The sequence below is a fragment of the Monodelphis domestica genome, chromosome 3 (genome assembly GCF_027887165.1).
Source record: "Monodelphis domestica isolate mMonDom1 chromosome 3, mMonDom1.pri, whole genome shotgun sequence".
NCBI lineage: Eukaryota > Metazoa > Chordata > Mammalia > Didelphimorphia > Didelphidae > Monodelphis > Monodelphis domestica.
In genome coordinates, this window is record NC_077229.1 from 62,841,196 (window position 1) to 62,853,953 (window position 12,758).

At 36.8% G+C, this 12,758-nt stretch overlaps 1 protein-coding gene across 1 annotated transcript in view; it reads right to left on the reverse strand.

Annotated features, from left to right (window-relative positions):
* Positions 1 to 12,758, reverse strand: part of RAB11B (RAB11B, member RAS oncogene family) — a 43,827-nt gene that overhangs the window by 11,131 nt on the left and 19,938 nt on the right. The window contains exon 3 of the mRNA XM_007489467.3: positions 6,655 to 6,848. Coding sequence (XP_007489529.1) covers positions 6,655 to 6,848 — 194 coding nt within the window. The remainder of the gene's footprint in view (positions 1 to 6,654; positions 6,849 to 12,758) is intronic.

Consider the following 12,758-nt stretch of genomic DNA (forward strand, 5'->3'; position numbering starts at 1 on the left):
CTCTGTTGGTAATATTTAGAAAAGTTGATGATTTATATGGGTTTATTTTTTATCCTGCAACTTTGCTAAAGTTATGGTTTTTTAGCTGATTCTCTAGGATCCTCTTAAATATACCATCATATCATCTTTTTTTTTTTAAGAACCTACCCTCCATCTTAGAATCAATACTGTGTATTGGTTCCAAGGCAGAAGAACAGTAAGGGCCAGGCAATGGAGGTTAAGTGACTTGCCCAGGGTCACACAGCTAGGAAGTGTCTGAGGCCAGATTTGAATCCAGGAACCCTCCCCCCCTTCTAGGCCTAGCTCTCAATCCACTGAGCCACCCAGCTGTCCCCAATCATATCATCTTCAAAGAGTGATAATTTAGTTTCTTCATTGCCTACTTCAATTTCTTTTTCTTAATTGTAAAGCTAGTATTTCTAATATAATATTATATACATTATATAATATGAATAATACTGGTGATAATTATAATCTTAAAACTTCTCAGACTCTACTTCAGAAGATTTGATTAAGCTATTCCCCATTTTCTACAATGGAGGTACTTAGTCAAGAATGCATTGAGAACTTTAAAATTACTCCACCCTGCTCATTCAGTGCCTTAGGGGAAGATAAAATTATACAAAATTCCTGATTGAACAATGAAACGTCCCCAACTCATACTTATAGTGAAGCAAAAACCCTAAGCTAGGTGGTCTATTTTGGATCTAATACAAAAAGGTGATAAGGTGATAAGTACCTATAAAGGTTAAATTAATCACTAAAAGGTCAAATAACTTACAAAGGGCAAGCTTAGCAAAGAGATGTGAAATACCCAGAAGATATAATCTAATCAGAGAAGGTGATAACAAAAGAAGATGTGAACTAAGAATGGACAGACCTGGGAAAAGCGTCTACTGTGATTGGTAGACGTGAAAATTTAGGGGAGGTGACATAAGAGAAAATTCTCTTTAAAAGGAGGTCAGGAGTTCAGAGGAGGCTCTCTGAACTTAGTTGGAGTTTGGAGTTAGTTTGGAGGAGCTGGCTCTCTGAACTGAGTTCAAGAGTTGAGAATTTCAGTGAAGGTCTGGAGTTTTGCTTTAGGATGATCTTGTGGTGAGTGATAAAAGACTGACTAGTCTCTCTTAAGGCTTACTTATCACCTACTATTTTCTCTTTCTCTCTGTCTCTCCCTTCCCTTAATTCCTTCATTTGTATTAATTAAAATCTCTATAAAACCCAGCTGACTTGGGTATTGTCATATTTGGGAATTTTCCCATGGTGACCACTTATTTTTTATTTAAATCAAGACACCAAAAATTATCTTTACAGTTTGGCCAAAACCTTTACAGTTTTGGCGATTCACAGTCTTGAAACCCACATTTTTCACGGTTACATAATGACCATCCTTGCTTCACACCTGCCTGATCTTGGGATGACTTCTAACTTACCCCCATTACATAAAATACCTACCGATGGTTTTAGGTAGATATTATTTATCATTTTAAGGAACGGCCCATTTATTTCTATGCTTTCTAGTGTTTTTAAAAGGAATGGGGGGGGGGGGGGGGGAGGTGTAGCTAGGTTCAAACCTGGCCTCAGATACTTCCTAGCTGTGTGACCCTGGGCAAGTCACTTAACCCCCATTACCTAGTCCCTACCACTCTTTTGCCTTAGAACCAATACACAGTATTGATTCCAAGACAGAAGGTAAGGGTTTAAAATAAATAAACAGGGGAAGCTGGGTAGCTCAGTGGATTGAGAACCAGGTCTAGAGACCGGAGGTCCTAGATTCAAATCTGACCTCAGCCACTTCCTAACGGTGTGACCCTGGGCAAGTCACTTGACCCCCATTGCCTAGCCCTTACCACTCTTCTGCCTTGGAGCTGGAGCCAATACACAGTACTGACTCCAAGACAGAAGGCCTTAAAATAAATAAATAAATAAATGAATAAATGAATGAATGAATAAGCAAACAGATTAATTAATTAAGGGAATTGGTATTATATTTTGCCCAAGGCTTTTTCTTTATCTATTGAGATAATTATGTGACTTGCTAGTTTCATTACCGATATGGTGAATTATGCTGATAGTTTTCCTAATATTAAACCAGCCCTGCATTCCTGGTATAAATCCCACCTCATCATAGTGAATGATCCTTGTGTTGTGTTGTATTTCTATAGTCTCCTTACTAGTATTTAAAAATTTTGCATCTATACTCATTAATGAAACTAGCCTATAATTTTCTTTCTCTGTTTTTGCTCTTCCTGGCTTAGTTGATAGCACCATATTTGTATCAGAAAAAGAATTTGGTAGGATTCCTCCTCTATTTTCCCAAATAGTTTATATAGTATTGAAATTAACTGTTCTTTAAATGTTGTAAAGAATGCACTTGTGAATCCATCTGGCCCTGAGGATTTTTTCTTAGGGAATACATTGCTTATTTAATTTCATTTTCTGAGATGGGACTATTTAAGTATTCTCTTTCCTTTTTTGTTAATTTGGGCAATTTATATTTTTATAAAAATTTATCTACTTCACTTAGATTGTCAGATTTGTCAGATTTATTGGCATATAATTGGGCAAAATAGCCCTTAATGATTGCTTTAATTTCCTCTTCATCAGTGGTGAATTCACTCTTTTCATTTTTGATACTGGTTATTTTATTTTTTAATCAAATTAACCAATGCTCTATTTTGTTTTTTCATAAAACCAACTCCTAGTCTTATTAATTCAATGGTTCTCTCTTACTTTCAATTTCATTAATTTCTCCTTTGATTGTTAGGATTTCTAATTTATTCTTTAATTGGGGATTTTTAATTTGTTCTTTTTCTAGTTTTTTAAGTTGCATGCCCATTTCTTTGGTCTGCCTTTTCTCTATTTTATTAATATATGTATTTAGAGATATAAATTTTCCCCTAAACATTGCTTTGTCTGTATCCCATAAATTGCAATATGTTGTATTCTTAACTGTCATTCTCTTTAATGAAATTGTTTCTATAACTTATTCTTTGACCCACTCCTTGTTTAGAATTAGATCATTTAGGGGGAAGCTAGGTAGCTCAGTGGATTGGAATCCAGGCCTAGAGACAGGAGGTCCTGGGTTCAAATCTGGACTCAGACATCTCCTAACTGTGTGACTGTGGCCAAGTCACTTAACCCCTATAGCCTCGCCTCTACTGCTCTTCTGCCTTGGAGCCAATACATAGTATTTGTAAAAATAGACTCGAGCTCTGGACTTCAATCCCCAGAAGCCCTTGCTCCACTTCCCCAGAATGCTTTGAATTCTCAAGTGGGCCGAGATCGAGAAGGTATTTAACCTGATTGCAAAGGCTTTTGTGGGTTTTTGGACTTCCATTTTGGAGCAGAGGTGGCTCTTTTCATAATGTAGGTGGGGTTGTGTCTAGGCCTTTCTGTGGCCTAGACACGTGTTTTCTTATCCTGTATTTTCTTTAATCCTTAATCTTTAATAAACCTCATAAAAATATAATACTCCTTGCAGAGAGAAATTAATTTCTACCTGCCTCAGTTTCCCTAAATTTTAATCTTTACAGTATTGCCCCCAAGACAGAAGGTAAGGGTTAAAAACAAAAAAAGAATTAGATCATTTAGTTTCCAATTAATTTTTTATTTATCTTTCCACAAACCTTTATTGATTGTAATTTTATTGATTTATTCACATTTATTTATGATCTGAAAAGGATGCATTTATTATTTCCGCTTCTCTGTATTTAGTTGTGAAGTTTTATGCCCTAATACATGGTCAATTTTTGTGTATGTACCATATACTGCTGAAAGGAAGGTATATTCCTTTCTATTCCCATTTAATTTTCTCCAGAGATCTATTACTTTTAACTTTTCTAAAATTTCATTTACTTCCTTCACTTCTTTCTTATTTTTTTAAATTTGATTTACCTAGGTCTGAAAGGGAGAAATCCCTTGAAGTCCCCCAGCTAGTATAGTTTTACTATTTCCTACTGAAGCTCATTAAGTTTCTCCTCTAAAGGAGGTTATACCATTTGGCACCTTTATGGTTAGTATTGACACTATTGTCTATAAAGGTATCTTTTAGCAAGATTTAATTTCCTTCCTTATTTCTTTTAATTAGGTCTATTTTTGTTTTAGCTTTGTCTGGGACAATGACTGCTACTCCTGCTTTTTGTACCTCAGCTGAAGCCCAATGGATACTGCTCCATACCTTTTACTCTGTGTGTATGTATCGTCCTGCCTTAAATGTATTTCTTGTAAACAACATTGTAGATTCATTCTGGTTTTTGATCCACTCAGCTACCTGCTTCCTTTTTATGAGTGAGTTCATCCCATTCACATTGACTCATGATTATCATACAATTATCAACTCCATCTTATTTTCACCTTTATTCCTACTCTTTCTTTCTCCTTTCATTCTGTCCTTCCTCACAAGTGTTTTGCTTTTAATCACTATCCCATACCTCTCCCTTCCTTGTCTTATTCCTTCCTACTCATCTATAGGATAAGGTAGGATTCTATATCCAAATGAATATGGTTGTTATTCCCTCTTTCAGCCAATTATAATGTGAGTAAGGTTTAAGCATTGCCTATCTCTCCACCCTAATCCTTTCCTTTTAAGATATTTCCATGTCTCTTTAGGTGAGATAATATACCTTGTTCCATGTCTCCCTTCCCTTTTCTCTCAATGCAATCCTCTTTTTCACCCCTTGATTTTTTTTTGCATATCATCCTAGTAGGTTTATTCCTATACCCTCTATGTATATTCCTTCAAACTGCTAAAATACTGATAAATATCTTAAGAATTACAAATGTCTTTCCATGTAGGAATATAAACAGTTTGATCTCACTGAATCCCTAAAACTTTCTCTTTTGTACTTATATTTTTATGTTTCTCTTGAGACTTGTATTTGGATATCAAATTTTCTGTTTAAGTCTAGTCTTTTTTTATCAGGAATGCCTGGAAATCTTCTATTTTATTAAATGACCATTTTTTCACCCCTGAAAGAATATACTTAGTTTTGCTGGCTAAGTGATTCTGGGTTGTAAACTAGTTTTTGCAGTATTTTCTCTTTGGCCTGAGGACACATGAATTTAACTATAATATTCCTGAGAATTGTCATTTGGGCATTTATTGTAGGAAGCAATTGGTGGATTCTTTGAATTTCTATTTTACCCTCTTGTTCAATAATATGAGGGGAATTTTCTTTGATAATTTCTTGTAATATGATTTCTACACTATTTTTTATCATGGTTTTCAGGTAATTCAACAATTCTTAAAATTTCTTTTCCTGATCTATTTTCCAGGTTAGTTGTTTTTTTTTTTGATCAGATATTTCATGTTTTCTTTTTCCATTCTTTTGATTTTTTTCTTGATGTCTCATGAAGCCATTAGCTTTAGTTTCTCAATTCTAATTTTTATGAAATTATTTTCTTCCACGAGCTTTTGAACTTCTTTTTCCATTTGGCCCATTCTTATTTTTAACTGGTTTTTTTTTCTTCCATTGTTTTCATTTCTCTTCCACATTTTTCCTCTATCTCTCTTGATTTTTTTTCACCAATTACATGTAATAATAAGTTTCCTGAAGTTATATGAACCCAACTGTCTCTCTCACTTCTTCCAGAGCTGACAAGCAATTCAATCTGGGTTATACATGTATTATAACACAAAACATAGCTCTCTTGATTTTTGAAATCCTTTTTGAGTTCTTCCAGAACCCGAGACCAATTCATATTTGTCTTTGAAGTTTTATGTGTAGCTGCTTTGCTCTCACTGTCCTTTTCTGAGTCTGTGCCTTACTCTTCCTTTTCTCCATAAAAATTTCCTAATGGTTAAGATTTTTCTTATGTTTGCTCATTTTCCTAGCCTTTTTCTTGACTTTTACTTTTATTATAAAGGTGGGTTCTGTTCTCAGGATAGAGGGGCATTCTCTTCATTGATGGACCCCAGTCCTGATGTGGGGAGTCAGAAGCACACCAGGTTCTATTTTTGGTTATCCTTCACCTTGTTGATAGATAGACCATCTTTAACATTTTGGAGAAGTAGAAGAGAAAGGTTTCTTGAAACACAATAGGACATAGTGAAGAGAGCATCAAACCAGGGATCAGAAAGCTTGGCTTTGATACCAGTCTCAGACCCCTAACAGCTCTGTGACTGAAGGCAAGTCACAATCCCTATGAGCAGTGGTTTCCATATATATAAAATGGGAATATATAATTGTACTACTTACCCTCACAGGAAAGTGAAGAATATGCTTTGTAAATCTTAAAACAGTTTAAACTTATTATTATATACATACAAACTCAGAACTTAGAATAAGTGAGTTAGAAGATATTGAAGGCCCTGCTCTAGAAGCTGAAGACATTTCCAGCAAAGTCACTACCTAAAATACAAGCCATTCAAGAGAAGAAAGTTAATGGGAAAACAGGATTTAATATATATTAGAATTATTATTTTTCTCTCCTAGAGTAAATAAATTCCATGATGGCAGGAACTGAGTTAGGTTTAATCTTTCTATCTCAGATGCCTAGTCCAGGATCTCACATACCAGCAAGGGATTAAGGAATTATTTGTTGAACTGAATTGAAGACACTGAGCTCAATCTCAGAGCACAGCAGAGAAAACTCCCAGATTCAAGTTCCCTACCTTCAAGAGTGCCCCCCAGATCTTTGACCAAGGCCACCCACCTGCAAATGCCCGAGCCTCATCAGTGGGTACAGCCCGGAGGTGACGCAGGTCACTTTTGTTCCCTACCAGCATGATCACAATGTTGTTGTCAGCATGGTCACGGAGTTCTTTTAACCAACGTTCCACATTCTCATATGTTAGGTGCTTGGCAATGTCATAGACCAATAAGGCTCCCACAGCCCCTCGGTAGTACCTGGGAAAAAAATCAGCAAGATAAAAATTTAGCCATGTTGCCATCCTAGTCTAGTTATTACTTCAAGCTATGTTCTAGCACCATGTGTTCTTCACAAACCAGAGATTAAAACAAAACCTAGAAATAGGATCAAGAACTAGTATCTCACTTTAACAAGGGTTGTCTTAAGTCATTGATCCCAGAGCTTCAAATATGACCCTTTTAGTACAGAATTCCTCATGCTTCCTGGCCCTACTTCACTTAAGACTACTGTTTTGATAAATATACCATGCTTTAATCCTATTTTCTCCCACGCCTTTGTTCTTTCAGGGAAATTTACTCAAACAGGCATTGTTAGAATCATAGAAACTGAGTCTGTCCTGACTTCAGAGGTGATCTAGTCCAGCACATACCTCAAATTTCCTCTATAAACTGTAGTCCTGACCTGACGAGTCAGAACACCAGTTTCTATTTTTGGTTATGCTCCATCTTGCTGTCTGATCTCCCTTTCTAAGTCTCAGTTTTCTCCTCTGGGAAGAACTGGTTTAGCCTCTACTTAAAGACTATCAATGAAGAAGAATGCACTACTCACTTTCTGCCCTCAACAGTGTCCTCTACTTCCTAACTGCCTTCACTTCTAAGTCTGCTGTAATCTAGCTTCCAAATTACCCTACCAATGGATGTACTAACTAAACTATTAAATCTTTTTTACTAAAACTATTAAACTTACTACTAAATCCAGTAAGTTTTTCTCAGGCCTTAGGCTTTGTGACATCTACAGCATTTGACACTATTGACCACTCTCTCCTCTGAAGAAAGTTTTCCTCTGGGTTTTTTTGAGACACTGGGCTTTCCTGGTTCTCCTACCAGATCAACCTTCCTGTCTCAATTTCCTATGATTATCATCCATGTCCCAATCCTCAGTGTGTGATCATACCTCAGGAACAAACCTAGGTTCTCTTCTCATCTTTTTGTACATTCTGTGCACTCAATTTGCTTCCAGATGACTGTGAAATTGATGATCCAATCCACATCTTGCCCTTGAACTGTGATCATGCCTCACTATATGCCTACCTTCCAGACATTTCTATCTGGATGCCCAAAAGATCTCAAACACAACAGGTTCAAAACAGAACTTGTAGCCTTCTCCTAAGACCTAGCCCAATTTCCTAATTTCTCCATTTTGGTTGGATGCACCAACACCCTTCCTTCCATGCTTTTGCACAGGCTATCCTTAAGTTGAAGTATTCTCTTCTTACTTGTCTTGTAGAATCTCTAATTTCTTTCAAAGTACAATTCAGGTGCCACGTTCTACTAGGGGTCTTTTCTGATCTTCCTAGTTAAATGTTCTTTTCTTTATCTACTGAAATCACTTTATACTTACTTTTGCATATATTTTATATATGTTCTGGTATATTTTTATCCCTTTCCCTCAAATCTCACTTTATGGTCAGACACATACTCAAATCTAAAGGAAATCATAAATTGTGGCCAATGAGGGAATTATTCCATATCCCCCACCCTCATACACCAAACCTCCCATGTGTCCTATGTAATGGAATGATTCTCTCTGAATCCCTTTCAAACTTGAAAACTGATCTTTAAATGGGAACATGACAAGTTCAAGCTGCAATGGGAATCTGTACTTCTAACAGTAATGTAGCATTATAATATGGAAAGACTGATTGGGGGGGGTCTCAAAATCTGATTCCTAGTCCTAGTTCCACACTTTATTAGTCATAAGAGCTTTGACAAGTCACTTACCTTTTCTAAGCCTCATGTCTACATCTATAAATTAGGAGAAATATTATCTGCTATAACTATGCCATAAGTGCCATCAAAATCAAATGAAAGCAAAACAGCTAAGTGGCACAGTGCAAGGCAAATTTTAGTCAGGAGGACATGGGTTCAAATATGGATCCAGACATTACCCAGCTATAGGACCCTGGGCAAGCCACTTAACCCCATTTGTCTAGCCCTTGCCCTTCTGTCTTGAGTTGTTACTTAGACAGGCCTTTTTTATTTTTTAAAGCATCAAATGAAAGTCACTGTAACTCTTAAGAAATTCTGTGGCAATCATAATAATAGTAATATTATTAAAAGATATAGCCCTGAATAACAGCAGCAGTAAATCTCCACTTAACTGGGGATAGACTACCTATACCTGGTCTGCCTATATTTTGAAAAGGCAAGAATTTCAAGGTTATCAGGTCAGAGTCTCACTCTTAGAGAAGGAAAAGTATTAAGGCTATAGGGCTCTCACTAGGCCTTCGTAGAGGATGGTGATATTAAAAGATGAAGTTTAGATTTTCATTCAAAGTGATCTGCATCTCCTCATACCCATTTAATAATCAATCATGATAAAGATAGTAGCTAGGTTTATTTATAGCTTAAAGGAAAGGGAACAAGGAGCACCAGTTTCTGACTTTAAAAGGCTGTAATGCTTGAGATGGTTCAAAGATACCTACAAGGCCAGTAAGAGAAAGAAAAGTAAAATGGCAACTAGCTTTGCTGTCAAAAAAACTTCAGTGAACAAGTATGCCAAGATGTTACACATATACACAAATTATGGTCTACAAAGAGAATATCTTCTGGGTATATGAATGAATTTTAGGACTTTCAAATTCTTGTAGCAAACTGTAGATTAATGCATTTTAGGTCTGAATCTAATGAATTTCATCCATCTCTCAAAGAGAGATATTTGTCTTCTTGGTAAAACAAATTGTAGTTCAAGCCTAAATGCAATGTTTAATATCAATAAACTAGAGGCAGAGGTATGAAGGTTAGGTTATCTAAGGATCTCACATAGGATTGGAATATTAAAAGATGGGGCCTAGACTTTCACTCAGGAATAACTATTTTACTAAGGAAGTGATCCTTTGACAAGCAAACACATGTTCAAAAAGGAAAGAAACAAGAGTGCATGAATAGTCATTAGTTTCTCACTATTAGCAGTGATTCTCTATCAAAATTGTCAGTTTTTTTGCTTCAAATTGGCCTGATCTATCCTTCCTTTCTTTTCTTTCTTTCTTCTTTATTAAATCCTCACCTTCCGTCTTGGAGTCAATACTGTGTATTGGCTCCAAGGCAGAAGACTGGTAAGGGCTAGGCAATGGGGGTCAAGTGACTTGCACAGGGTCACACAGCTGGGAAGTGTCTGAGACCAGATTTGAAGTTAGGGCCTCCCGTCTCTAGGCCTGACTCAATCCACTGAGTCACCCAGATGACTCCTTATCCTTCCTTTCTGAAGAAAATATTCAATCAGTTTCCCTTCCCTTAAAAAGGACCAGGATTTCTCTAGTCCAGCAAGCACATCATTGTTCTCAGTAGACTCAACTTTCCAAGTAACCTTTTTATTAAGAATGTGGTATCTTCTCTCAGGAAGAGTAGCCAGGGGTTCTTTATCTATTGCCAAAATGGAGAAGTCTAAACAAGGATGAGGAAAGATCTTTAGAGTCTAGAATGGCAGAATATAGGTACTGAGTTATAATTCTAATAAATGTGAAGTTAGATAAAACAAAAGGAGTTGTAAAAAAATACAGGATGAGAGTAGTCAGACAAAAGTCATATGAAAGAGACCTGGCAAGTTCAATTTGGGCCAAAAGTGTTAGTCATTGTTTTCAGCCAAAACAGAAGTGATTTTAGACTGAATTAAAAGATTTACAGTGTTCAAATCAAAGCAGCTAACAGTACTCCATAAATATTCCTTTTAAAATTGGATATACAACAGAATCTAAACAAAGAATGGCAACCAGGATGAGGAAGGGACAATAACAACTCTCTAGTGTACTGTCATGGGCAAAGAGGGCACATTAGTGGTAGTAGAGGAGTAAGGCAAAGGCAACATGGGGAGATAGACTTTGGTTCAATATGAAGAAGCCTTCTAACAATGAAAACTGGCCCTTAATGGAACAGATGCCTTGTAAAGTTTTACTACAGATATTCCAGCAGAGGCTGGACCTGTCAGGAATGCTGTAGAAGGGATTCTTCCATTGAGGCAGATGGATTAGGTGATCCCTTTGATGGTCCCACTGACACCTGTACTTTATGCAATGAAACCAGAAGTAAGAGATGCTATTCTTCTCACTTCTTAACAGAAGGGAACCAGGCATCAATATAAAAAAGTAAAGGAATTTAGCATTGCTCAGAGATTGAGTAAAAGTGTGACCCAACTTCTTTCAATCATTAATCAGAAACCAGAAGGAAGGCAGAAACACATGCTAAGCCTATCTGCCGGGGATGCTGAGGAGGTAATTCTTACTATGGGGGAGGCTAGACAAGATGGCTTCTAAGGTCCCTGCCAGCTCAGAGAACCTGTTATCTCTGTTCTTCCTCTGTATTCTTCCAACAGTCTGTAACACTCATCTGGTGCTCTTATATTGTAACTATTGATTCTGACAGTATACACAAAGGTTTTACAAAAGATAAATGATTTTGTCAGAGGTGGCTAAATTTTCTCATTAACCTGTGAGGAGCTTTGAGCTTATAATTAAGGAAAATAACTTATTACCTTCAATAAAAATAGATTATCAATCAGAAATTCTAGAGACAATCAACAATCAAGTGGAGGGATCAAAGAGGTACTAGTAATTTTTCAGAGTTTGGGGAGTTTTTTAGGAAGGGTTTTGGCTGGTAAATCAAGTAACTGAGGCATGGCATACCAAGCATTTTGTGCCAGCTTTTCTTGGGAGTCACAGAAGTTAACCCATGATAGTCTTTTGAGTTTGATCTTTTAGTGGTGTTCTGGGGGAATAATGTACGAGTATTTGCTCTTATATTTTTCCTTCTGAGACTAGGGAGAGAACAATAATCATGTCAATTCCATTAATAAGGGATGTTGGTGAGAGAAATCATACAGAGGGGCTGAGTGGGTGATTCCATTCTGCCAAGGAGTCACTTTGTGACCTCCTGGATTCCACAAGTGACCATGTCAAGACATCGTGGCCTGACAGCTCCCAGCACTGTGGCTGGACATTTGTTATACATTGACCTCATGTGTAACAATTAAAAAGGAACCCCTACTCAAAACTCAATGCAGATACTAAACTCCCCAAAAGAAGACATTTCACTAGGGAGGTCACTTCTTGGCTGTCAGGTCACTAGACTACTGGTCTGATAGCAACTATTCAATGTTGGTAAACTTGTGACTACCTGAAAAGAATTCTGGACAACAGAAGAGGACTGATATTTAAAATTCCCTAGCTAGAAAATCTCAAATTCAGTAGACACCTCTTATATGGAGTTTTTGGTCTTGAACCTTTTACTTCTGTAAATGGATTACATATTTCTATCTTTCACTGGATCCATGATCTCTTGGCTATGGATGGGCACTTCCTCTACTTGTATAAACTGTAGCCCTTCATGCCTTGCAAGTCCTAACAGTTCTTGCCCAAGTTCTCCACAGGGAATGTGCATTATATACTTAAGGTCTTCTTCCATATCCTTTAACATTTCAGAGATAGCAATGGAATGCCTAAGTTATGATCTGCTATTCCTCAGTCTCATTACAAGACCAGCCATCTCCTTTTCCAGTGATGCATGTCCTTGGTGATGTCTTTTTAATTAGATAAAAAACATAGATGTCTAGGAGATGAAGCAATCTAGTGTACTTATTTCTTATAAAACCACTTTTTATACAATGATGGAAAATTGAAAATGAGCATAAATGACTGCAAGAAAAGCATTTATTAGTGTCTCCACTATGTTTAAGACTTTGAAAATATGAAAATAGCAATTCTTCCCTACTAATTTCCTCCTTGTGTGTCTACAAAGGAGAACAAAGCAGCAGCTCTCCCTGGAGTCTCTATAGAATGTTGTTCTGGTGGATAACCTTGGACTGTAGCCTGGAAAGAGCCCTGGGATAGACAGTCTGCGAAAATGCAAACTCTGGTATCTTTCTTGCTAGGCCCAAATCTTGCTTCCACTGGGAAA